Source organism: Glycine max, chromosome 7 (genome assembly GCF_000004515.6).
Source record: "Glycine max cultivar Williams 82 chromosome 7, Glycine_max_v4.0, whole genome shotgun sequence".
Lineage (NCBI taxonomy): Eukaryota > Viridiplantae > Streptophyta > Magnoliopsida > Fabales > Fabaceae > Glycine > Glycine max.
This window is the reverse complement of record NC_038243.2, coordinates 42,085,832-42,110,102: the sequence shown is the minus strand read 5'-3', so window position 1 is coordinate 42,110,102 and position 24,271 is coordinate 42,085,832. Positions and strand designations below refer to the sequence as shown.

General features: G+C 31.2%; 2 protein-coding genes across 2 annotated transcripts; both read right to left on the bottom strand.

Moving 5' to 3' along the window:
- Positions 1–703: 703 nt before the first annotated feature.
- On the bottom strand, positions 704–5,886 carry LOC100791877 (alkaline/neutral invertase A, mitochondrial). Its single transcript, XM_003529455.5, has 6 exons — positions 4,765–5,886; positions 3,893–4,058; positions 3,483–3,694; positions 2,179–2,672; positions 1,841–1,889; positions 704–1,321 (listed from the first exon to the last, which is right to left on the bottom strand). The coding sequence occupies exons 1-6, from the start codon at positions 5,554–5,556 to the stop codon at positions 995–997; spliced, it is 2,040 nt and encodes a 679-aa protein (XP_003529503.1). The 5' UTR covers positions 5,557–5,886; the 3' UTR covers positions 704–994.
- A 13,558-nt stretch (positions 5,887–19,444) lies between these two features.
- LOC100791349 (uncharacterized) lies at positions 19,445–21,746 on the bottom strand. Its single transcript, NM_001252986.2, has 3 exons — positions 21,471–21,746; positions 20,844–20,973; positions 19,445–20,469 (listed from the first exon to the last, which is right to left on the bottom strand). The coding sequence occupies exons 1-3, from the start codon at positions 21,628–21,630 to the stop codon at positions 19,782–19,784; spliced, it is 978 nt and encodes a 325-aa protein (NP_001239915.1). The 5' UTR covers positions 21,631–21,746; the 3' UTR covers positions 19,445–19,781.
- Between the last annotated feature and the right edge of the window lie 2,525 nt (positions 21,747–24,271).

Genomic DNA, 24,271 nt, shown 5'->3' with positions numbered 1-24,271 from the left:
TTTAGTTATTTATATAAACAATGTCTAACAGAATTTACTGATTTGCTCCAATGATCTTTTTAAATTTCTTAATTTTAAGAAGTAACTTAAGCAACTCCAATGGAGTTGCTCTAATATACTTTTTTTGATAGAAAGTTTCTCTAATATTTTAAGCTCCTGCATATTGACACGGTTTTGACTTTTGTTTTTTTTAACTCAATGCACATCATAAACATGATGCCAAAAAGTTAGACATTTCTACTTTTTTTTTTTTAATTCAAGTCTGTTAATCGTCAAATCAATTTTGAAATTGAAAATTACATTAACAGGCAGCTATCCTTGCTATACAACTTGATTCCTGTTACCACAATAGGGGATTTTAATGGAATCCAAACAAACTATTAAGTTTTCGCATAACTTATTGCCCGCGACAGATCACAAATCTAATAAAATCGTGTAAAATATTCATGGAATGTTAACACTTCAGTTAGCTAGAATTGCAAAAGTACTTACACGATTCATTAACTGGCTAATATGGCACTACTACTAGTTGATCATCCAAGGACATGCCGCCAGTACATTATTATTATATATAATAAATTTATTAACTTTCTAACGATCACCTTAAAAACCATGATTGATTTATAATGTTAAAACTTTTACACTGTTAATATATAAAAATTAAATTCATTAAAATAAAAAAAAATGTACTAAACACCAAACAAATTAAATAATGTAGAATTAATGTGAGTACTGTTCAAATCTGATACACAGTGAAGCAACATAGCACATACAGTACAAGGTGAAATCTCCCAGGACATAGATATCCGTGAAGTTTACCCCGCATAAATAAATGATGCAACAGAACTATGTTGCACAGTTAGCCGTTGTCACCAAATAACAGGAACAGTTAACAGATTAATTCTGAAAAGTGGCATCAATCAGTTATTATTGTAATAAATTAGTTCACCTACACTACTACAGAGTTCAAACAATGACTCTCTGTTCCTCCCTATTAAACAATAAACTGAGACCTTGCAGCAAAACGGGAACACTTCCTTCTACCACTTTTGCTTAGCTTGCAGACACAGTTCTGAAGAAGTTCAAAATCCTCCTCCCAAAACAACAAGGATGCCTTTTCTGGATTCTCTAGAAGCATCTTTGAGGTCACGAAACCAGCAATGGTCCATGTCTGCATCAACCGTGATTGCTTCCCAATAAACCTTCCGTTCCGGGTATCATAATATTCGGGCCATCTATCCGCTGAAAGCCTTTTCTCTGCTGAATCAACTGCTTTTTGTGCCAAATCAGGCCTTCCCATCTTGATGCAGGCTAACGTGAACTGAAGTTTAGAGATACCATACTAAGTGTAAGCTCATTAAAACAAGGCCCTTATTCATAGAAAATCTAAAAGGCTTCTTCAAACAACAAAATGTAGAGGAAATGTACAGGAAGTAATTGCATCTGGATTTTGACCAAATAAGCTTATATTTGTAAAAGATAAAATAGAAATATGAAATATAACTAGAGTTTAATCTTGATACAATGCGAGCATAAATTTTTTGTGTTGTGAACTAGTTAGAAATCGTCCGAAATATGACTTTTACGTAATTATTACAAAAGTCAACAATTTTATCATATATGTCAATCTGGGATTGAATGAGTGAAAAAATAAAATAAAAACCTGTATGCTATTGGTGCATTCTAATAAATTTCATATAATAAATCCTCTTCAGAAAAGGGAAATATATAATAGGTTTTCAATTGCTTTAGTCTAAACAAGAAATATAACAGAAAGGCACTTGATTTTATTGAAAATAGTATAATAAATAATCATAAAGATGACATGATCCAAACTCACCTGCCATAGAAGTGTCGGCCAAGATCCTCCATTATGGTATGACCAAGGGCTGCAAGCAGTTTAACAGAAATTATCATTGTAACTTCCAACAGGAGACAACGGAGGAGATAAGATAGCATACAGATACTCTAAGAGAAGAGTAATGCAACAGCCAAAACCTTTATGATACAAGAAAACACAACTATCTCTGGCAAGATATCGAAACATTTGACTGTTTATTTTAATGGTTTGCATGACACCATTGTGAACTTTTGTATCAAGAGGGTTGTGGTTGTAGCAATACTCTTGCAAAAATAACAATCATGTCATAAAGAACAAGAAATTTAGAAGAGCCATACGTGTTCTTGGGGTCACAGCCAGTGGTTATACGCCATTCCTCACCCTCCAGTGCTGGATAACAAATCTTGAGAGGCATTTGAGCAACAATATCATCCCATTTGGCCTCAATTAAATTCAAAATGCCCTGATTCTGTCTTGTTGTGCCTAAAGATGATACAATGGCCCAAAGGTTTCCAAGTGAGAAAAACCTGAAGTCCATATGAGCAGGTTGCAAATTGCCAATGAAGTATCCACCTTCCTCAGAAATCCAGTCTACTAGCCATGAAGGAATTTGCTCTGGATAGATGTTAAACTTGTTGACAGCATCAGTAGAATACTCTTCTGTCTTGTACCGGTAAATTTCATTAATCTTCTTCATATCAACCCAATAATACTCTCTCATGTGAAAACAGAGTGCACTCAGGCGATTACTAACAGCAGCCACCAAACTCTTAGTTGCATCGTTGACTATCAGCATCTCACGAGAGCAGCGTAAAGCTGAGTAAAATAATGCCTGCAAATGTGCAATTCAAATACACCCAAGGAGAAATTTTGTAAGTAAAGAGGCAACTCAAACAGCCAGGAACCAACATGTAACAAAAGGGAAACGGGATAGAATCTGATCAATGATGGACCAATATGTTTAATTATCATTCTAAGTCTCTTCCAGACAATATTACACGGCATTATTAATAGCTTCATGCCACTGCAGTAGGCAGACAACTACAGTCAATTCAGAATATCTGACCTTAATATTGAATGAATATGTCTAACCAACAATTTCAAAAATCACCCTTTGACTTATTAATCATCTAACATCATCTAACACAAGACAAAACGATTGTTAATGCATAGGCAAAACTGCACTGATGAGACATGAGGAAAAGGTTGTTAAAGACAGTCAACAAAGCCACAGCCCACAACCAACTTCAATCCAATTTACAATTAGTTGTATAAAGATGCAAGTAGTAACTATTCAATAATGCACACTTGTAAAAGTTATAAAATGGTGAGTATGTTTTAATTTTTAATATGAAATGCTACATCAGTATTGTCCAAAAGTGAGTAAAGGGAAATTTATTCATTTTAAAATTGTCAATCAGAGATTGTTCTACGGCAAAGAATAACGTTTTCTTGAATCATGGTGACATCACTTGTTCTTGCTCAAATAATGCATCTGAAAGAGCATGCTGCTCAAATTACAGAGCAGGAAACCATATTATCAATGGAAGAATTCCCTCTTTCAGTACCATATGTTAGGAAGAACAAAGTATGATAATTCCCAATTCCTCATATAAACAGTAATAATTAGCAATCAGCTTACCTGGATCTCAAGAGGGTGACCGTGAATGCCCATCCTTCTATCAATCATGCAGGAACCATCAGTGACTAATAGAGAAGGAAACATGTCAAATCCATCAGTCAGACACAACTTAAGGATCAGTCTTATGCCTGTTTGGACATCCACTCTCTCTTGCAAAGCATAGTCACCAGTTAATTTCCCATAAACTCTCAACAATATAATCCACCACAATCCTGTTACCAAAGCATTTAGCATAAACTTCAAAATTTTAGCCTAAATTTAGACTGTAAAATTAAGTTATGCAAACAAAAAAATTGAAAAAAGTAAAATTATCAAAAGACTATATCAGGAAAAGAGGATCTAATGACAGTGTAGGTAACATTTAATTTAATTGATAAATGTCTTAGCTTCAATAACAATAAATAACTTACCTGAATCAACAGGCGCAACACGACCAATAGCTGATTCACCAAAATCAGGATCCAAAACTTCCTCAAATGCTTCATTGCTACCGTCAAGAGGCACAGTTCTAACCTTGAAGCTTGCTGGCATCAACCCTTGCCCTGGACTGTAGCAGTCAACAGTCTTCTCCCAACTCTGGCAAACAAAAACATTGAATAAAAATATTAAATGACCAACAAGTACACCAAAAGCCATTAAGTCAAATCACATAACAGCTTCATCAACATTGTTTGTTGACAACACCTTAAATAATATTCCTTCCCTCCCACTAATTGGTTACTCATTTTGTTTGAGATACAAATTGGCAAAACTTAGCTAGTGAGGCATTTACCAGGATTCTTTGTTTGAAGTTAGGAGAAAATGATTTAGGCTCAGTGTATGAGAAGCATTTAGAGTATGTTTGGCTTCAAGTTGGGAATCTCCAAACCAAGGTTTGAGCAAAGGCAACAAGAGACAAGTTTTTGCCCAAACCCTGGTTTAGGGCTTTTATAATGGGAATCCAAACATGCACTTAGACAATTCTTCAGTAACATTTAACATAGGACACATGATGTCTTATCTATCCTTCATTAATCTATCTCTAAAATCCTTTGAACTATATACAATTGATGGATAGGCAAGAACATCTGTCATTTATTATGCCGCATTAAAGCTAATTTACATCACCTCAACATACAATACACTACATAAATAGCAGTGCTTATAGAAGCAGGTATCTAAGCATCTATTGTTAAGAGCTATATCAAAATTTTACAGATACTACAGAAGAAACTATTCTGCAGAAGAACAGCAAATAAGTATGGTGTAACAATCTAATTAAGCTGTTGAGGTCATAACATACCTGTAATTGCAATGTGTGAAGTAGAAAATTCTTGACAATTTCCCCTTCACCATTGAGCAAGAAGGCAAGTGCTGATGGAACAAAATCACGGATAAAGACTTGATCATAATTCAGCGGTTGCTTGTCCGCAGGATCATTAGCTGCAACTGTCCCAACCGGATTCCCACAGTAAGTGACGACAGCATCCTGAAGCAACTTCCAAGCTTCCTTTTCAATCTCAGATACCTCCCTCTGAACCTTATTCTCACTTAAATCCTTCAAATTATCTATATTTACATTTGACTCGTCACATCTTTCTTCAGCGACTTCCTCCAATTTACTTTGATCAGTCTCAATTCTTTCAATTATCAATGGCTTGACATTCAAGCTGCTTTGAATGAAAATCTTCTCAAAGCTCGTGTCATTAGCATTAGAATCAACTGATGTAGAGTGATTCCTAAAATCCGACGCTACATGCGGTATCAAGGACACAACCCTAGGCCTAAAACTACCAATATTGACACAAAAACTAGTGCTAAAATTCCTAGCAAGACCCCAATTCGAACCGGAAACACTAAAATCTCTCCGATTCGGATGGATCCCATTTATGTACCCTACATTCTGAGTATTACAGGTATTGTACCTATGGCGATGGGTTGAGTTGTGACGACATGATCTGGACAACATGCCCATGATTGCTGAATCACTCAACTTGGTTGGAGAAAACCCAAAAATAGATGGACTTTTATAGTTACATAGGATTCTACAACAAGGCTTCATGGTAGAGATTCCAATACAACTACCACTAGTCATTTTGTATGATCAAATAACCACACCCCACAAAAGGAAACTGCCTTGGACTATTAATAATCAAGACTTTCTTTATCTATGACTCTTCTATGCATATATCCCAACAATAATATATAACTATATGGGAGGAAATATATATAAAAAAATTTAATTATAATTATAATCTAGAAAGGGAAGATTCTAAGTTAATAACTAAGAGAGTGGTAATGTAAATTTACAGTGATTTGTAGTTTTACTTACAGGTTGGGGAGATGATGAGATCGAATGGTTTGAATGAGAGAGCGAACAGTGCTTGAGATTTGAAGAAATGAAGAACGAAGCTCAAAACGCCATTTTATAAGCTTTGAGAAAGGAAAGTTCGCAGGTTCTGAAATTGACGAAAAGAAAATTACATTACTGTCCCTCACACGTGGTCGCTATTTTTTTCTTGAGTTACCATTTTATTTTACACTAATAGCCTTGGACCCAGGTAGATTCAATGGACAAGTCCCATCCCAACAGAGAACAACATTTGCAATTAAGAAAAAGAAAACACTAAAGCAACACATGACAGGAATTTTTTGGGCACTGTTCTAGGCATTGACACGTACTAACTAGATGAACTATTAAAGAAATATGACACTTTCTTTTTTTTTAAGAGAAATATAACACTTTCATATCATACAAAATGTATTTATGAATTTAATTAAAATATGTTAAAGCTATAACATTTCATGTCATACAAAATACTCCCAACACTTTCATTGTGAAGGGGCACTGGGGCAGCGTGTTGAAGGCTTACACTGTGTTTGGAACATAAAAAGATAAAAATCAAATTTTAGCTATTGTTGGATTCGTTGCTTCTGTTTTCAAGGTTTTTCAATATTTTCACTTCATTTGGGTATGGGTACTTTTGTTTTTTGCTTGAAGCGTATTTATTTTGGTAATCAAGGAGGTCTTTTCCGCATCCTTATCTTCGTATTCAATATTCATTGCTGATTTCCAAGGTTGGATTCCTTTTCATTTCAAACCTAATTTAAGACCTAATCCTGGGACATTAGGGAAAGGGACAAAATGGGTAATCAAAGAAAGTAATGACGTGGTGAGGATAGGCATGTTTGAAGGAAAGAGGGTAAAACCGTCTATTCAAGTATTCAAATACTGTAATATTTAAATGGATCAGGCCAAAAGCGCCTAATATTAATTTTCTCTTTTTTGCAATAAAAGCACATGTTTGAAACTTCCACTTCCTACGGTGCACGCCGCGTAACTAATACGTGTTCATTTTTTATTGGCTGCCATGCTCGTTCCTATTCCTTAGGCTAAAATATCGCGATATTTTCGTTCTTCCTTCCCACGTGTGAGCTATATTTGTCGCACGTAACAAGACGCGTGCGACACTGGTGACTTCGGTCCTGCGGACAAAAATATTTGCGCACGTTAAAGTTGTCACTAATTAGAAGCAAAGAGAAAAATCAAAAGAAAAGAATATCCTTGCAACTTGCAACCATTATTTGGGCCGCTATGGCCTTTGTAAGGATCTTGATACTTACACTCCCTTTTACTCTAAGTCTAGCCCCGTACCCCCTTTCTACCTCTCAATTACCCATCATACCCTTTTTCTTAAAGAAGTACACTCCTTTTGCTTTCTGGAATTACATATACATATTCCATAAATGTATCTTCAGAACTATGATTCATAGTTTCATAGATATACTTATAAAATAGGTATACATTTTTTTAATAAAATATCACTTAAGAATTAAGATGATTGACAAGAAATAAAAATAATAATAAACATTTATCTTATATGCATATTTGTTAGTCTTATTTTCATTCTATCATTAGTGTTCTTTAAATCTTATCTAAAATTTTATTTTCATCTTATCTTTATCATTCTTTAAACCTTAATTTTAAACTATTTTCAGCATATATTCATTATATAATATTTCATTTTCATTATTATTATACAAAAAATTTTGTTTTAATGGGCAATTGAGAGTTAGAAAATGGGGTGCAAATAGCAACAGCCAAAAAATTTGCTCTCCTCTTTTTCGTTAATTGCAATTTTGAAATTATCCTTACCTAAACACGAAAGTGATTTACAAAATCACTTCTAAACGTTTATTATGCCAAAAGTATTAAACGCCCACTCCATATACGCACACCAACACAAACTTTAATTTCACAAGAGTGCATAATGTTTTTTTCAAAAATTTAATGTCCAAAGTATGTTAAATAGTGTGAACAAAATTTAATCTCTAAAGTAATTTATAAATTACTTTTCAATTTGAATTTCTGGAAGAAAGCTTAATGCATCCTAAAATTAAAATTCTGAAAAAATATATCTATCTTTAAATAAATAAAACTTTAAAATAACAATTAGAAAGAAAAATGTGATGATGTTGTTAGCAAAAACAAAAGACAGATGGTGCAAACAGCAACTCCAATTGTAATGACAAAAAACAACGTCGAGAACCAACCAGGAATAAAGGTGCCTTCTATGTGGCTTTTGGGCCTTGTTTAGTGGTAGGTCGTCATGGCTGGCTTGTTTCTTCTATAGGTTCGGTTATGGGAGTTTCTATTATTTCTTTGTATTCTGAAATTTACTTTATACTCCAGAAATTAATTTCTAAATATATAAAAAGTACAAAGAGATAAAAGGGAATACAGATAGAATTACCCTTAGGTTATATGGTTTGACGCCACCAATTAACTTTTGAATTAACAATTATAATTACATTTTTTTTTGGTGTAACAAATATGATTACAATCTTTCATTTGAAGTGTACTTTTAATTTATAATTCAAATACTCATTTAGATTATACGTAGTTGCTTTTATAATTCTAGAGGATCGGATTCAGTAATTCGTGTCAGTATTATTAATTATTTAAATGTTATTTTCAACAAATTAATTTTTAAATATAAAGTATTTATCAAATTAATTTTTTATGACTTTTTATTTTAATTTTTCACAAAAACGAATATATATTTTTGAAATATTTTGAAAAAATAATGACACATTAAAGAAAAGAATTATACCAAAATATTAAAATAATAATTTAGGGGTTCAATCTTTTCTTCTTTCTTTTTGAAGGAATGGTTCAATTTTCAAACACATAACAAGCGCGTGGCGTGCTACCGAAGTGTCATTATTTAATAATCTCTGGCGTAAGCAGTGATATATTTCCACATCAACATATAGTCATATTATAATTGTTTATTTTTTGACAAGAGTCATATTATATAATTGAACACTAACTCACCGTGTTTTATGTGTTAAAGTTATTACGCGATATTTTCTCCTCGTTGTCTTGTTTCTAGTCAAAGCACTAATCTCCAATTATTAGTTTATTAGACAAGTAATTTTAATCATTGGGTCGGAATTAAAAATTAAAATAAAACTGTTAATACACTCTTGCTCGACCAAATTAAAATATAAATGTTTGTACATTCTTGCTCCACCAATTATTCCAAGTTCTTTTCATCTTTTGTGTGTGAATTGTAGTGGCACTCTGTACATTTTGTCGAATTAAAAGAATTAATAAAATAGAATATATATTATAAAGAGACCGCAGTGGATCTTGAGCTCTAACACACAATTGATAATCATGAATCACCAAGACATTCATTATATTGTTGTGTGTGTATACGAATCCACTCTAGAAATTAGCTTTCGAAACAACCCACTAATTATTAATTTAACGCTAAGGTATATTAGGCAGCCGGAACATGAACTTATCCATAACTAATATATTTTAAGCAAATTAACATGATTCGTGTAAAAATGTATTACATCTTTATAAGACTTGTGTAATTAGTTTTCCTCTAATCACATTACCAAATATTTCAAAGTTTAATTGGTTTTCACTATCACACTAGAATAAATGTTGCAACCTATCATCATTGTCTTTTGAATGTCTTACAAACATCACATGGTGTGTCTTTTTCAAGCCATCAAGAAACTTTAATGCACTAGTAGTATCATAGTAATCTTGTCTTTTTTATCGTACAATATGGTTGTGAAAATCTTTCTTATATCATTCTATCTTGTCATAACTATCAGAAATTTTAGTTAATAAACCAGATATATGAAGAGCTCTTATCTTTGCTTTTCTAAGGTTCCCAATTTGCAAAATATCACCTACAGTCATCCTTTGATGTGAAGGTAATAGATAACAATAATCTTCCTCTAACAAATCATGACTATATCTATAATTAAAGTCCTTTATTTCCCATCGTTCATAATTTTTCTTAACATGCACAACAAACTTAACAAAACAATCACATCTAATATCATTTCTCGGTTCATACTTCCTATTTCCACCATCAACCCCCTATCGTCTCCATAACTTTCTCTAGAATAAACAAATGTTTGTTGTATTTTTTCACTCTTACAATTTTTCACAACTTTGTTTCTGTTAATAGAAAATCCATCAATTCGTGCATACCAATAGTAAAACAAGTATGCCACTTTAGGTCACCAAATAAGAACCTCTCCACTTCATCACTAGTAATATTCATCATATTAATGTCAACAATATCAACCAAACCATTAATAATGATTGGTACAATTTCACCACTTTCCTCAAACAATCCGCTATTAACTAACAAAAGACCCTTATCATCATCACCACTACCAGTTTCTTGTTCTTTTGCATTAACATCATCATTGACTACAAATTCATAACTTGATTCATTCAAAACCTTTACACAAAAACAAACATGAAATATATTTTAACTTAATCAACTATTCACATAACACAATGCCTATTATTTTAAATTATAGCACTTACATCGGGGATCGTTTCATCAAGTACATACACAACAACCCCATGTTGCTCTTCCTCCAAATTTTCCATACCTAAATCCACAATTAAATATTTCAAATTCTACAAAATGAGATCTAATCGATTTAATTAAATATTTCAATACATTGAACCAAAAATCCATCCATACTTCCAATGACCCAATTGTTGGATAATCAACGTTCACTCAAACAAAATTACTCACACTCACAAATGATCGTGAAAACACACACAAAAATTATATCGTAGGAAAAATAATAACAAACACAAGAATTTAACGTGGTTTGACACCTTTTGCTTACATCCACAAAACCGTCTCAAAAAATATTCACTATCACAAAAATTATTACAAGATTGTAATTCACCCCAAATAGTGTATCACTCTACAAACTCGAGTATCTCACTCAATGGTTACAAGAAATGATAACACTCTCACACAAAAATAATTTTCTATCAACAAAGTGACTTTGTTTCACAATCTCTCTTCTCACACACTCTTTCTTCATGTGTTGTATTTTTCCACTAAATCTCTTCTCTATTTATAGTGAAAAGTGTCACCAACTATAATAAATAAGTTTTATTCGAAGTTGAAACAAAAACAACTTTCAATATATCTATTCAACTAAGGTTCATCTAGTATAGTACAATATTTCATTTTACATTTAAGTCACTAAATCTTACCGATGAAAATTAAATTTTCAATATGCATACACATTATCTTTTGACTTGAAATTTTACACCAATTACACACAACATTACACTACATTGAACCAAAAACAACCCCATTTCTACAATAAAACAAATTTCAACATAAAACTTTACAAAAATACCTCAAAATGAACTTGATGTACCGACAACCACCAAAATAGATTCAGAAATGAGTCCCAAAGCAACTACTTTGACAATACCTCAACTTTCGATAGGTGTATTATAGACCTTTAAACCACCGTAGAGAACCAGCGCCACCAAAAGGAGAGAAAACATGCAAAGCCAATCTTTGAAATCAATAAATCTGGTGTTTGATTAGTTCATGATTGTTCTATTTCACATTCGGCAAAATAGTCAACAACAAACATGAAGGAGAATAACGTCTTCGACTAAGTAATGGCAAAATAATCATTCACTGTTAAAATATTTAGCATATCATTAAATTATAAATATTGGACAAACTTACGACTCCAAGTTGCATTTCCTTGTGCATGATACTTACTAACGGAAGCCTATGCCTTCACTTAATTATAATTCATTTCTAATGATTTAATGATAAGTGCTAATAACACACTATTTAGCACGTTTTTTTAAAATATTTTTTTTACTATTAGATAAAATATATTAAAAATTACAAAATTATGAATAAAATTCATTAAATAAAAAAAAAACTCAAAAATTTATAATTTCTAATAAGATTTAGCTAATAACGAAAAGTGTGTTTAAATAATCTATTGCCAACCTTTCTCGTATTTAAATTATTGTCATAGATTAGGAAGAATAACAGCACGAAACAAACCAACACAACGACATTGACGAAATTGAATAGCGATTAAGAATTGTTTCATGACGTAATAGATGTTTAACTTTGGTCTTATCCAAAGCTTAAGAAATAAAATAAAAAAAACGTGTCTCATACTGCCATACCCAACTAACACGCTTACGATCATGGCTTTATTGCTGGCCATTATATTTTACATTAATAAATATTTGCAGAAGATTTTCTTTTGTTTAATTAAGCACCACTACTCATGTGAGCAGGACATATGGGTTAAGGAACTCGATCGTACGATAAGCCACTGTAACAATTAACAGCAGTTATGAAATGATATTTTGTTGGTGGGATCGTCTTGCTTTTGTTTGTAAGAGTAAACTAATCATTTGATTTGATTACAGTGACGTTACTTGTATTGAGTTTGAGCATCACTTATACTCATACTTCATTAACAAATGACTTGTTATTTTAATTTTTCTTTCTTTTTTTGTGACCCTATTAACATTTGAAGCTCAAAAAAACGAATTCCATCTTCATACGCAGTTAAATGAGTGGTTATATTTCAATTGGTAGAGTATGATTATGATTAAAAACTTCCATTTACGTAATTTAAACCCTAGACCTACTCAAATCGTAGTCTCTCAAACCTTAGTTAACAAAAAAAAATTCCATTTATCTTAGATAAGAATAAAATAAACGCAAAACTTGTTTTTACTTTAAGCGGAAGGACAAAGCATGCATTAAATTTTTTAGTTACGGATTGAAAACAACTTGTGTATATTTTGAGCATAAACAAGGCCACCATTAACTTTTTGTAAACTATCAACTTGTGGCTGTGAAGGGTTGGCCTTACAACCATGTACTTCCACTCCACCCAGCTTTCATCACAATGCTTCACGCAATGAAAAGGATATACCGTTGACAAACGATGTTATGTGAAATACAAAAATTTAATGGTAATGTTCTATTCTAACTTCCATGAGGCATTGATTAAGGCCGAAAGGCGTATTGGAGATCAATTAATGGCATTGCTTTGTTGATGCAGTGAGCGAAGGAGGTGGTCAATTAAAGAAATTCCAACACCCAAGTCAATAGATTAGCAGATTAACGACTAGTTATAATTTATAAAGTAGAGAACGTATCTGGAGAAGAAAAAATATATAAGTATAGCTATCATCAAGAGGGTTTTTACATTACATACGATTTCACATTGAATATTTCTTAATTTCATTCAATGTTCATGCATGTTGTCAGGGACACTAGATAGTGTTTTACAATGCCAAGAGCCACGAACATGCATGACCAAGTTCAAGGCAATACGATCAGGCATGAGCCACATCTAAAATAATAGCCATACTAATATTACATTAGCTCATTGAAAAATTTACATTATTTATACACTTTATTTACTTAGGAAAAATAAAATAAAGAATAATGTGTTGAAACATATAATTTTCTTATTACCATGGTATAAAGAATAATGTATTTTGCTTTTTTAGTACAAACATCATTATTCGAATAATAGCTGTAAACAAAAAAAAAATTCAAATAAATAGCATGACCAAAACTACATTTTTCTATATTTTGATGGATGCTCCCAGCGGTCCTTTGAGAAAAATCTTTTGCATATTATGTGTTGTTTGCTTTGAACATTAAAAAACGATTTATTTTAACAGCAAAAGAATAGATATATTTCAATTTGAATATTACATTATTTAGTAAGTTTAGATTTTACATAAAATACGATTAAATTTACCAAATAACGTATCAATTAAAATAAAATAAATCTTTTGCATATTATGTGCTGTTTGCTTTGAGCATTAAAAAAACGATTTATTTTAACAGTAAAAGAATATATATATTTCAATTTCAATATTACATTATTTAGTAAGTTTAGGTTTTACATAAAATACGATTAAGTTTACCAAATAACGTATCAATTAAAATAAAGTAATAGTAATATGAAGAGTTTTCTGATAATGTATGAAAATCCAACTCCCTCAAATATCTTGTTGATTAAGCTGGTCAAGTCCACTTTGAAGGGCAGCTTGTGGTTCCACCTTCTTAGTTTTCTTGGTCTCTCCGGGCCGAAACAGAACACACCAAAGAAGAATGATGCGTTTCGGGAACCCATTACTATTCATGAAAATCAAATGACATTGAACGGAGTCAGTGGAAGATCATATGAGAATGTTCCTGCTAATTAAGAAAAGTATTCAAGTAATTTTAGATAATTATAATTTTATACTTTTTTAGATAAATTTAAATTTTTATTTTTTTTCAAAGATAAATATTTTATTGATAATCAAAATAAATAATATAAACAATAAATATAACAAACAAACTCGTATTTATGGGTATCATTCTTTCCTCATCCCAACTTTGATAAATAATATTTACTTTAATCGAATATATATGGATAATATTCAATAATATCCAGTTTTTTAAGAATGGGATGAGAACAAGTATGGGGAATGTACCTATACTTCTGATATCCCACAAATATAATTATTTTATTCAAATTTTTAAACTTTGTTCATTTTTTTCAAAAATTAATTTTAGTTTTGTTCAATTTTTTAAAATTGTACTCCTTAAATAAGTAATATATTTAATTTTAAAAAATACTTTTATATGTATTGTTTTTGCAAAATACATACTTTTTAAAAAAAATTATAGAACGGGTGTATACCGGATATCCAACAAGGATAGGAATTTTTTTTTATACCCATCATAAATGAAAACGGATACATGAATAATTTGAAGAACTAAAGATGAGAATGGAAAATCACATTCTCATTCCTGTCTGATTGTCATGTGTAATAATTAAGATAATAATAAAAACAAATAATATGACACTAACCCTAAATATAGTGAAAAACAACATATATCAGAATTTTCAAATTTGACTAAATCCCATGCTTTAATAAGAAAATAAAGTACTTTTTTTTATATATCACGTACATTTTCTAAGACAATCTTATGCAAATTGAAAATGATTATATATGAAAAAAAAATTTATAACAATTTAATACAATTATATTCCTAATGCTTAAACTTAAAACTATTAATTATGTTAAAACAAGCTCATATTAGTACCCATGATTTACGCATAATGTGATGAAAAAAATAAGTATTTTATTAACATATATCTGTCTTTTTTTATAAAAAAAATAGTATACATTTAAATTTATTTGAAAAATTTAAAATCCCAACTTCTTAATTTTTTTGTTTTATAAAACAAATGAGTGTATATTAATAAATATTAATTATAATTAATATTCTCATCTATATATTTTGTTTCTTGTTGCACGTAAGAAATATAAGTAAATGTAATATGTCCTAAAATATCTAGATTTGTGTTTTCGGCTTGATATTCATTGAAAAGGATCTATGAAGGAAGTTTTCCAATTGTGGATGAAAATGAAATGAAATTGTGAGTGGGGGAAAATAGTTACATACTATGTCTTGGAATTCCTTGAGCTTAGTCCTACGAATTCAATGCCACGGTGAATTCCCACGTGGGTCCCACCGAGCTTTGACTTGAAACTTGAAAGTCGCTTCCGATGGTCCCACCACGCGAAGATTGATTTGTTTTCAAACGTGGCTCTCAAGAATAAAAAGTCTTTGGTCCCCACACTTTTTCTTTCTTTGTGGAGTCCAGTTATACAACACTTTTCTACTTTTCTTATTCCAGTACTCAACTTGTACACTAATACGTCTCTCAAACGTATATACATATAAAATGATAAATGATTACCAACATCATGTTTTTTAATTGGAAAATATTAATTATTAATTATTTTATTAGTGAAATATTTAAATCTACTACTTCTTCTCCCTTCTCTTATCATCAGGTTCATTCTTTGAATAAAATTGAATTATTCTTTTAAATTGCATTTGAGTTTTGTAAATAAAAAATATATACTTAAAAGAAAAAAATTCATTAAAAAGTGATCAGTTAATTAAATTATATGATGAAAATCAGTAATAAACGAAATTAGTAAATATTACGTAAAAATGTCATGATGAAAAAAAGTATAAAGAATTTATATTTTATAATCAAATAAAGGTTATATTACTGGTATATGATTCTTATAAGTTCACAGTTTGTTTTATTTTTATAATAAAACGTAAGGTTAGTAGTTTTCTGAGAGTTTTTTTAAAAAAAATTAGGAAAAATTATTTTTTAAATTGAAATAGTTCTCATAATTTAAAATTATTTTCAACAGTTAATATAAATTTCAAGTTGTGAAAAATTGAGTAAATTAAGTTTATTTGTTATTTAGAGTGAATTTTTTATGGTTTAACCAGGATTCATTCATTTATTTATTTTAAACAATAGATCCAAAACTATAAATTATACAGTCGACCCGTTCTGCAAAAAAGTCACGCTAATTATTTTCTTCAAAAATATTTAAATAAATTTGCAAAACTTTAGACCTTTTAAGTAGACTCGCATACATGGATATACACGCATGTACAAGTAATCTTGTGGATTTTTTTTTTTGGTGGCATAAGTAAACTTTTATAGTATAATGTTTTTTTTTTTTTTGGTCGCATAAGTAACTTTGTGTATAATGTTATTTTAATAATCAAGGTTAAATTTAAGTAACTAACTTCCTATTGGGTTTGATTGATGACCCGATCGGGTAACTATTTCAAACGAGTTAATAGGTTGGTTTTACATTTGACTGATACCAACTGGATTGAACTATAAACTAATTGAACTTTGTTTGAATCGATGCGTAAACAGAGGAATTCTGCTAAATATTCAGTGTAAATTTCATGGGCAATTTTGAACTTGTGACTTTAATTTATTATTAATTATTTTTTTTGTTAAAATATCAATAATAATATTTAAATCAATATTTCTTCCTTCTTTTTTTTCTTTAATTCTTAAATCTTAATTTTCAGTCACCAAGTTAATCTTGTTCTTACTACTACTTGTGACTTTAATTAAAGTAACATAAAAAATCACAAATTATATTATAATTATATATTTTATTATTATTATTATAAAATATTTATCAACTTTTATTGATGATTAATCTTTCTAAAAAAATTTAAATAATTATCTTTAATGAAAATTTTTCTTTTCAACAGTTTTTTTTTCTTCAACAAGACTTGCATGACTTGAAGCTTGAGACATTATATAAGAAAACTAGACTCAATATCACTGAGACACGCCATAATTCTATATTAATTGCCATATTTATGTTACTATATATTTTACCTTTTTAAATTTATATATGAATTTAATCAGTTGTAATAATAAGCCAATGTCGATTAATAGTTAATTTATGTAATATATGTTTAATTTTATTTAATTAAGATGTCAGAAATACTTTTTTGCAAATGAAAAAACACTATACTGAAAATTTAATCCAAGAATACTGTAAATATTATGAACTCAAACAGAATTGTTTTATATATAAAAAAAAAACTGTGATTTTAATAGTACTTAATCCATCATATGATGCATATATCTATGAAACTACATGAATATCTGCACGTATCTATAAACTCTAATTAAACTAAACTCGAATAAGAAATACTGGTATGCCTATGAATACGGAACATATTTTTATAGGTGAAAGGGGCTACGATGAATTCAGTTGTTTTAAGGTGAAGAAGTATCCATTCACAAGTGAGAAATAGAAAAAGTGGTAGTCTGAGTTCTGTCGTAGATTTTTTTTTCATGGATAAATATTATTTATTAATTTTTGTTAACAAGACATTAAATTTGTGATATTTTTTTTATTTCCTTTCTTAACCATGTCTCTTCGTCATGGATATATTATGATTTACAGGTCATAGATGACTTAACTTATATGTCTAGCGTAGTTGTTTGAACTTCAAGAGTTGCGGCTGAGTGCTTTGGTTACAAGAATATTTTTATAGAAAAGGATTTTAATTGAAAAAGAAGAACACGTGGGAACTTGTAAACACGCACACCACTGTGCTGTGCTGTGCCGTGTGCGCGTGTGTGAAGGATCACTTCCTTATAGGCACGCGCCCTACATAGATTCCGCGCCGCCATCGCCATACTCCCCTCTTTCCCTTTTCTTCTTTCTAAAATCAAACTATTCCTTCACGTTGTTTTTTAATACTTCCTTTCTTTTATATTATTAAAAATTAAAAATCACTTAATTATGAAGGAGTGTATATTTTCTTGTGAAATGAAGGAAAGGAAAATATATTTTATGGTAAATAGTATCTTTCAACATTTGTTTTTTAATGATTCAAATAGTGTCATGTGAATTGCCCTCTCAGTTTTTTTTAGGCAGCCAACCTCACTCAATGCATAGGTTTTTTTTTTATATATTTGTATTTTTTTTATTCAACAAGTCCAAAAGAAATTACACTATTATACATTTTCAATGTATATTATGTAAGTAAATAAATAAGAAACTTCTTATTCAAAGCTCATCACGATTTTGCTGATAAAGATTTTTTTTATTTTAATATTAGTTAAAAAATGCCTATCTTAATAAGAAACTTCCTATTCAAAGCTCATCACGATTTCTGAGTTTTTCTTTTTTTTCTTTTCTTCCTTGGCACGTGGAGTGGAGGCCCCCCATTCAGCAAATATACAACACAACTATTTATTACATTAGAATAAAGTTTTGTGGTGAAACTATGATGTTACCGATGAAACACTCTTGATTATGGATTGGACTGAAAGTAAATGAGATTGGAGGCGAGTAAAAAAAATATATTGTCCGGATGAAACCCAACAAAGCGTGAGACTATTTTGGGTTCTTGGAGTCGTACTTAGGTGGCATATTTTAGAACTTTAGAAAAATATTGTCCCTAATGGCCAACTTGAACATTGGAGCTAGCCCACCAATAATACAGTACCACGTCTAAAAAATTAGCCAATACTTGTTACCTTTTCTTTAACAATCTAGAAACTTTCGAAGATATAGGGCCCTGGTTCAGGTCCCGTGGACAAGGTTTCAAGAGTGGGATTACTCATAATGTAATATAATAACAGTTGTAGGGAAGAAAATGAAAAAAGGCGTGTGTGTGGAGCCAAGTGTGCTTATCTTTAAATTATTATTATTTAATTGTGTACGATTCTGCATCTATAATGCACTCACTAGGTAGCTAGCTACTAATCAAAATCACCAAATAAGAAAGGGAATGAAAATGAGAATCGAATCAAAATAAACAAAGATAAAACAGAACATAGTTAATAATTTCAAAGAATGAAATCATCTATCAAAAAAGGATAAGTTACAATTCTTTTCACCACCTCCATTATAATAAATTAAAAAAAGCATTAATTAAATTTTTAATACCTCAAAATTTTCAGATTCTAATTTTTAACCGTTTAATTTTTTTTGATAATTTTTAGTCATTTATTAATTTTCTGTTGGTATTTTTTGTCCCTCTAAATCTTTTTATTCATTTTTAGTCTATTATTTATTTTTATTACTCAAAATTACTTAATGTTTTGTCTATTTTCCGTCCCTCATTTATTTTACGTTTAGAAATAATTTTAAACAATAAAAATAAATAAAGAATTAAAAATGAGCAAATTTTTTTAGAGAGATCGATTAAAAGTAATGACAAAAAATTAATAAAAACTTAATCATTAAAAAAACTACAAGCTGGAAAAAAAAAATCCTTCTCTTTATCCTTATAATAATCCACCGTTTCAGATATTTGTTGATCATAGATCCTAAATATCTAGGTGTGTGCTACACATGAATGATTTATTAATGTTGCTACTTTCTATACTTTCACCTGTATATTTCACAAACAACCCCTTCTGTCAATCTAATTCATAATTCATAAAAGAATAAAACTTAAATACAACTCTTGTTTTCAGTATTATTATTCAATTAAAATTAAAGTTTCACTTCAATAACTTGTGTTAACTTTAACTTTAATTAAAACACAATACTAAGAAGAACCGTATCTAAGTCTTATTTTCCTATTCCCAATGTTTTCACATGTTGTCATTCATGAGTTGCTGCTCTAAGAACAACATGCTTTCAACGTTCCAAAAACTGTCAGAGGAGTCCCCACTTTGCATGTTCCACGGGGTGTTTGGATCCATGGATTGAAAATCTAGCCCTTGAGGGAACAACCCAGATGGGCTTGTGATGCAACTATCCGAGTAACTAATTTGAGAGGGTTGATAATAATCCGCAGAATTAGTATTGTTATTGTTACCACTAACAGTGACAGTGTAATATTCAGTCAAATCAGAAATTGCTGAGACTTGAGTCCCAAACGAGTCTGATGATGACGCACCGGTGCTACTATTCTCAGGGGTGTAACTTTGCGTGACATGTGAACCCACTAAGTCATTGTTCATAACTGAAGGATCGGTTAACCCCATTTTGCCCTTGTGATCGTGAACCTCGAATTTGTTGTTATTAAGGTTGCTTCCGTAGGTGTATGCATTGTTGGTCGCGGTGGTAGCGGTAACGGTTGTGGTGGCGGAGGCGGCAGCGGTGGCTTGAATGCGTTCCACGAGCCTTGGCATCCAAATGTAACGCATGGTGTCCTTGAATTGCTTGCTATTCACGTCGCATTTGAGTTGCTTGGCATGCTTTTGGACACGGGTTCTCCAATAGTTCTTTATCTCATTGTCGGTTCTACCAGGCAAATATTGAGCAATTTTCGACCATCTGATCCAATCCATGAACGAATTCTAATTTAGTTAAAATATAATCCAAAATTAACAAAAGTCATACTAGGTATGGTTCTTAATATTACCACAATTTCTAATTAATAGACGGTATGATAAAAAGAAAAACACTTTGTGTATAAATATATTGTTTAATTTCTATTTTGGTAGCAATCTTTTTATCCCATATGAAGGGGTTAAATAAAAATTAAATATTTACTATATCAAAATTATAAAATGATTTATTATAATGAGATTCTTGATTTGAAAATTTAATAATTTATGCAATTGATGCATATATATAATAAGAAAATAATAAGAAGAATAAAGGAATGGGTATTTTAGAATGCATGCATATTTGGGTGAAGTAATTACCGGTTTCCCCAGCGAGAATGGAGCTCCAGAATCAAAAGTTGTTCTTCAAGCGTGATGTTTCCACGTCGAACATCAGGACGCAGATAATTCAGCCACCTCAATCTGCAACTCTTCCCCGTTCGTTTCAGCCCTATATAATTAACATAAGAAAGGCTATTAGTTATTTACCCAGATTGGTAAAGCACTGGGTATATCATAACACTGAAAACGAGGGAAAACGAAAGAGCATTTTTCCCACTCCTTTATATGGCACTTTCTTTTTCTGAAACATTAATGATTTGAGAGAGAGGAGGTATCAATTCATTTCCTGGCCTTTTCCCTTTTTTCACAAGTGGGTGCGGCCAAGCAATTGTCACCAACCAATATTCATGAATTTTATGCCATATGATATATCTTAAAATTTATCCATACAACACAAGTATGAACCTAGACTTATAAGTCACTAGAGTCAACAAAAAATTGGCTTTCCAAAAATTCATTGGATGCAATTAAAAGTGGGGGCTTCATACCACAATCACATAAGATAGAAAGCAGAAATTTGGAAAATAAAGTAGTAGTACTGTTTTTGTGGTGAATAAAATATTCTATAATAATAAAAACTTAGGAAAAGTAATAGTAACAAGTTACCAGCAGAGAGGGCGAGGGTATTCCAGCGACCTTCGCCATGAGTGGCAACGTAATTGATAAGAGTGAGGTCTTCATCGACGGTCCAAGGGCCTCTTCGAAGGTCCATCTCGTCCTCACTACTTAAAAGGGTGTTGCTACTTCTTGCTCCTTTTCCATCCATTGATTCTCTCAGAACAAAAGGGAGAACGTTTGTTTGTTGGATTGAAGAGGTTTTCAAATTGGTCTTGGTTGGAGAGGTATGAAAGAGAGAGAAAGAAAAGAGTGTTGGATTGTTACAAGGGAGATAAAGAAGGGAGGGGCTTCTTATAAATATGCAAGGACGGGGTTTTGAAAATGTGCAAGTAAAAGAAAGCGATAGTTGGGACTTGGGAAAGAGAGAGACAAGTAAAGAAGAATTAAGGACTTCAAATTAATTAACTAACCCTTCTTAGTTCCTACCCCTTAAATGTGTATTATTTGGAAGCATAATTAAATTGTAGTAATATGACAGTTTGACTTTCTCGCCCCCCTTTGTTGTGTGCGCGTGCGTCCCAATGCCAATGCCAAGAGCCCAAGAGAGTTTCAATTTTAACTTAATCGCCTGTTGTCGCTGACATTTTTCTTGTGTACAGATTGTTAACACAAGTTTAAGGGATTCTAGGTTAGGCTATCAAAATTTAAGATATATATTTTGCTTATATTAATTTATTTTTTATTTTTAAGCACTTTAAAGATAGATTGTTTATATAAATTACTCAGATCAAAATTTAAAAAACTCATAATGTCAACTAGACTTGTTCCCATCATAAAAGAAAATAAGAAATTATTTTTTACCTCGATAAACTCATCATGTATCTTTCATTGAATACGGTCTTTCGAATGTTTGTAAGATTTACATGGTTTAACCTATTACTATTTTTATTTTTCTATTTTTTTTATCTGTGAAAATAAAAAAATATTAGGACTTGCAATAATTCACACATTTTTATTTAACCTATTACATTTTTATTTTTATATATAATACCCTTTCAATTACTCCAATTTTGAAAAAAAAAATAGTTAATTTAGTTAATTAATCACATTAAATTTATTTATAATTTATATTTTCTTTCAAAATTATACTTCATTTTCCCTCCATTTAATTGTTTCTCACCAAAGAATAATTAATGTTTGAAGAGAGAATACTGTCATTAATTAAGGATATTATAGAAAAATAAAATAATGCTCTAGATCTTTATAAAAAGAAACAAGCAAAAAAGTAAAAAACAGTCTTATGTATTAGGACAAAGATAATATTAATTAGTACTCTCTCAATTCCAAAATATATGAAGTTTATTCTTCCTATGCACTACTCCCACTAAGTATTTAGTAAGGATATCCTTAAAAAAGGTATTTAATGTAGTATTGGTTTTATAAAATGACATATTTTAGAATAAATTTTTTCTCTAAAACATCTTATATTATGGAATGGAGGGAATATGATATGGTATAATAAGGTATATGGACTGTCTCACTCATTAAGTCCCATAAGGGACAAGTTTCACAATGAACAACTAAACATTTACACCAATAGACTTGATGTTTTGGTGGGTTATGTACCATCCAACTAGGCATGACAATTCTTTCCGCAACTTGGGGATCCCTGCTGGGACTACCACATACGGGACCCTACGGTCGGGAAAAAAATTTCCCGTGGGGACAGAGATGGGAATGAAAAATCCCCCACAGCTAATTCAGGGACGGGGACGGGAGATGGGGACTATGCTTCTCACCTCGTAGGGTCCCCATATCCTCACGTATATAAAATTTTATTTATACACTCTCTATGTATAACATAAATATAAGGGTTAATATAGTATTTTACTAGTAAAAAAAATACAAAATAAAATTATCATATATATAAGTAATATCTCACAAGTCAGAACGACACAAACATTACCCAAACCCTAAAACGCCGCATCAAACATTCAGACTTCGTTTATTGACTTCCTTCTTCACCTTTGTTCCTTATTCACTGCTTCACCTTCGTTCCTTCTTCACTTCTTCACCGTTCGTTTCACCATTTCACACTATTTTCACCCTCTTCACTTCTTCACCATTCGTTTCACCGTTCCTTCTTCACTATTCGTTTCAGCCGTGAACTAGTGGAAGTCTTCGTTGCACCTTTTTCTTCTTTGAGTCGCACTTGACATTTCTGGGTTTCACAACAAATTGTTCTTTGTGTGTTGTATGTTCTTCCTTTGTTTTATTTATTTATTTCTGTTGTATTTTTTTTTATAATTTTTGGCATTTTATAATGTAAAACGGGGTCCCCGCAGGTTTCCGCGGGGAGCCGGAAAACGGAAACCGGACAAAAAATATTCTCACCACAGGGAGCAGGGACAGGGAACAGGGTAAGGTTAGGGGATGAGGAGCGGGGAAGTACTCCCTGCCCCCGTCCCGCGCGGGTGCCATGCCCACATCCAACTGATTATGCGTGATAAGGGATGTCTTCTATAAGAAAAATAATCCATCTTACTTCATTTATCTCTAAAACATCGGCCACATGCATACACTAGCTCTTAAGAATATAAAGGTTTCACACGAATATAATACAATAAAGTGTCCTTTGAAATCGTTAGAATGTGAAGACAACACTATATAAGCAATACACCATGTCTCCAATATGTTAAAACGCACAACAACAAATTTATACTTGGTATCGAGCCAACAAAATCGTAGTATGCACACATATGCATAGCTCACATGGACCAATGCAGGTAACACATATAAAGACTTATGAAGATGCATCTTATATAAATAGAGGTGAGTTGAAGGTTCAT

Bases quoted from the DNA above. Each gene is read 5' to 3' on its own strand.
- LOC100791877 (XM_003529455.5), bottom strand. From the start codon at position 5,556: ATGACTAGTGGTAGTTGTATTGGAATCTCTACCATGAAGCCTTGTTGT. The intron at 2,673-3,482 runs GTAAGCTGATTG...GCACATTTGCAG, and splicing joins GTCACCCTCTTGAGATCCAG to GCATTATTTTACTCAGCTTT. The intron at 1,890-2,178 runs GTATGGCTCTTC...AACTGCTTGCAG, and splicing joins GGCTGTGACCCCAAGAACAC to CCCTTGGTCATACCATAATG.
- LOC100791349 (NM_001252986.2), bottom strand. From the start codon at position 21,630: ATGGATGGAAAAGGAGCAAGAAGTAGCAACACCCTTTTAAGTAGTGAG. The intron at 20,974-21,470 runs GTAACTTGTTAC...TTAATTATATAG, and splicing joins TACCCTCGCCCTCTCTGCTG to GGCTGAAACGAACGGGGAAG. The intron at 20,470-20,843 runs GTAATTACTTCA...GGATTGGATCAG, and splicing joins CATTCTCGCTGGGGAAACCG to ATGGTCGAAAATTGCTCAAT.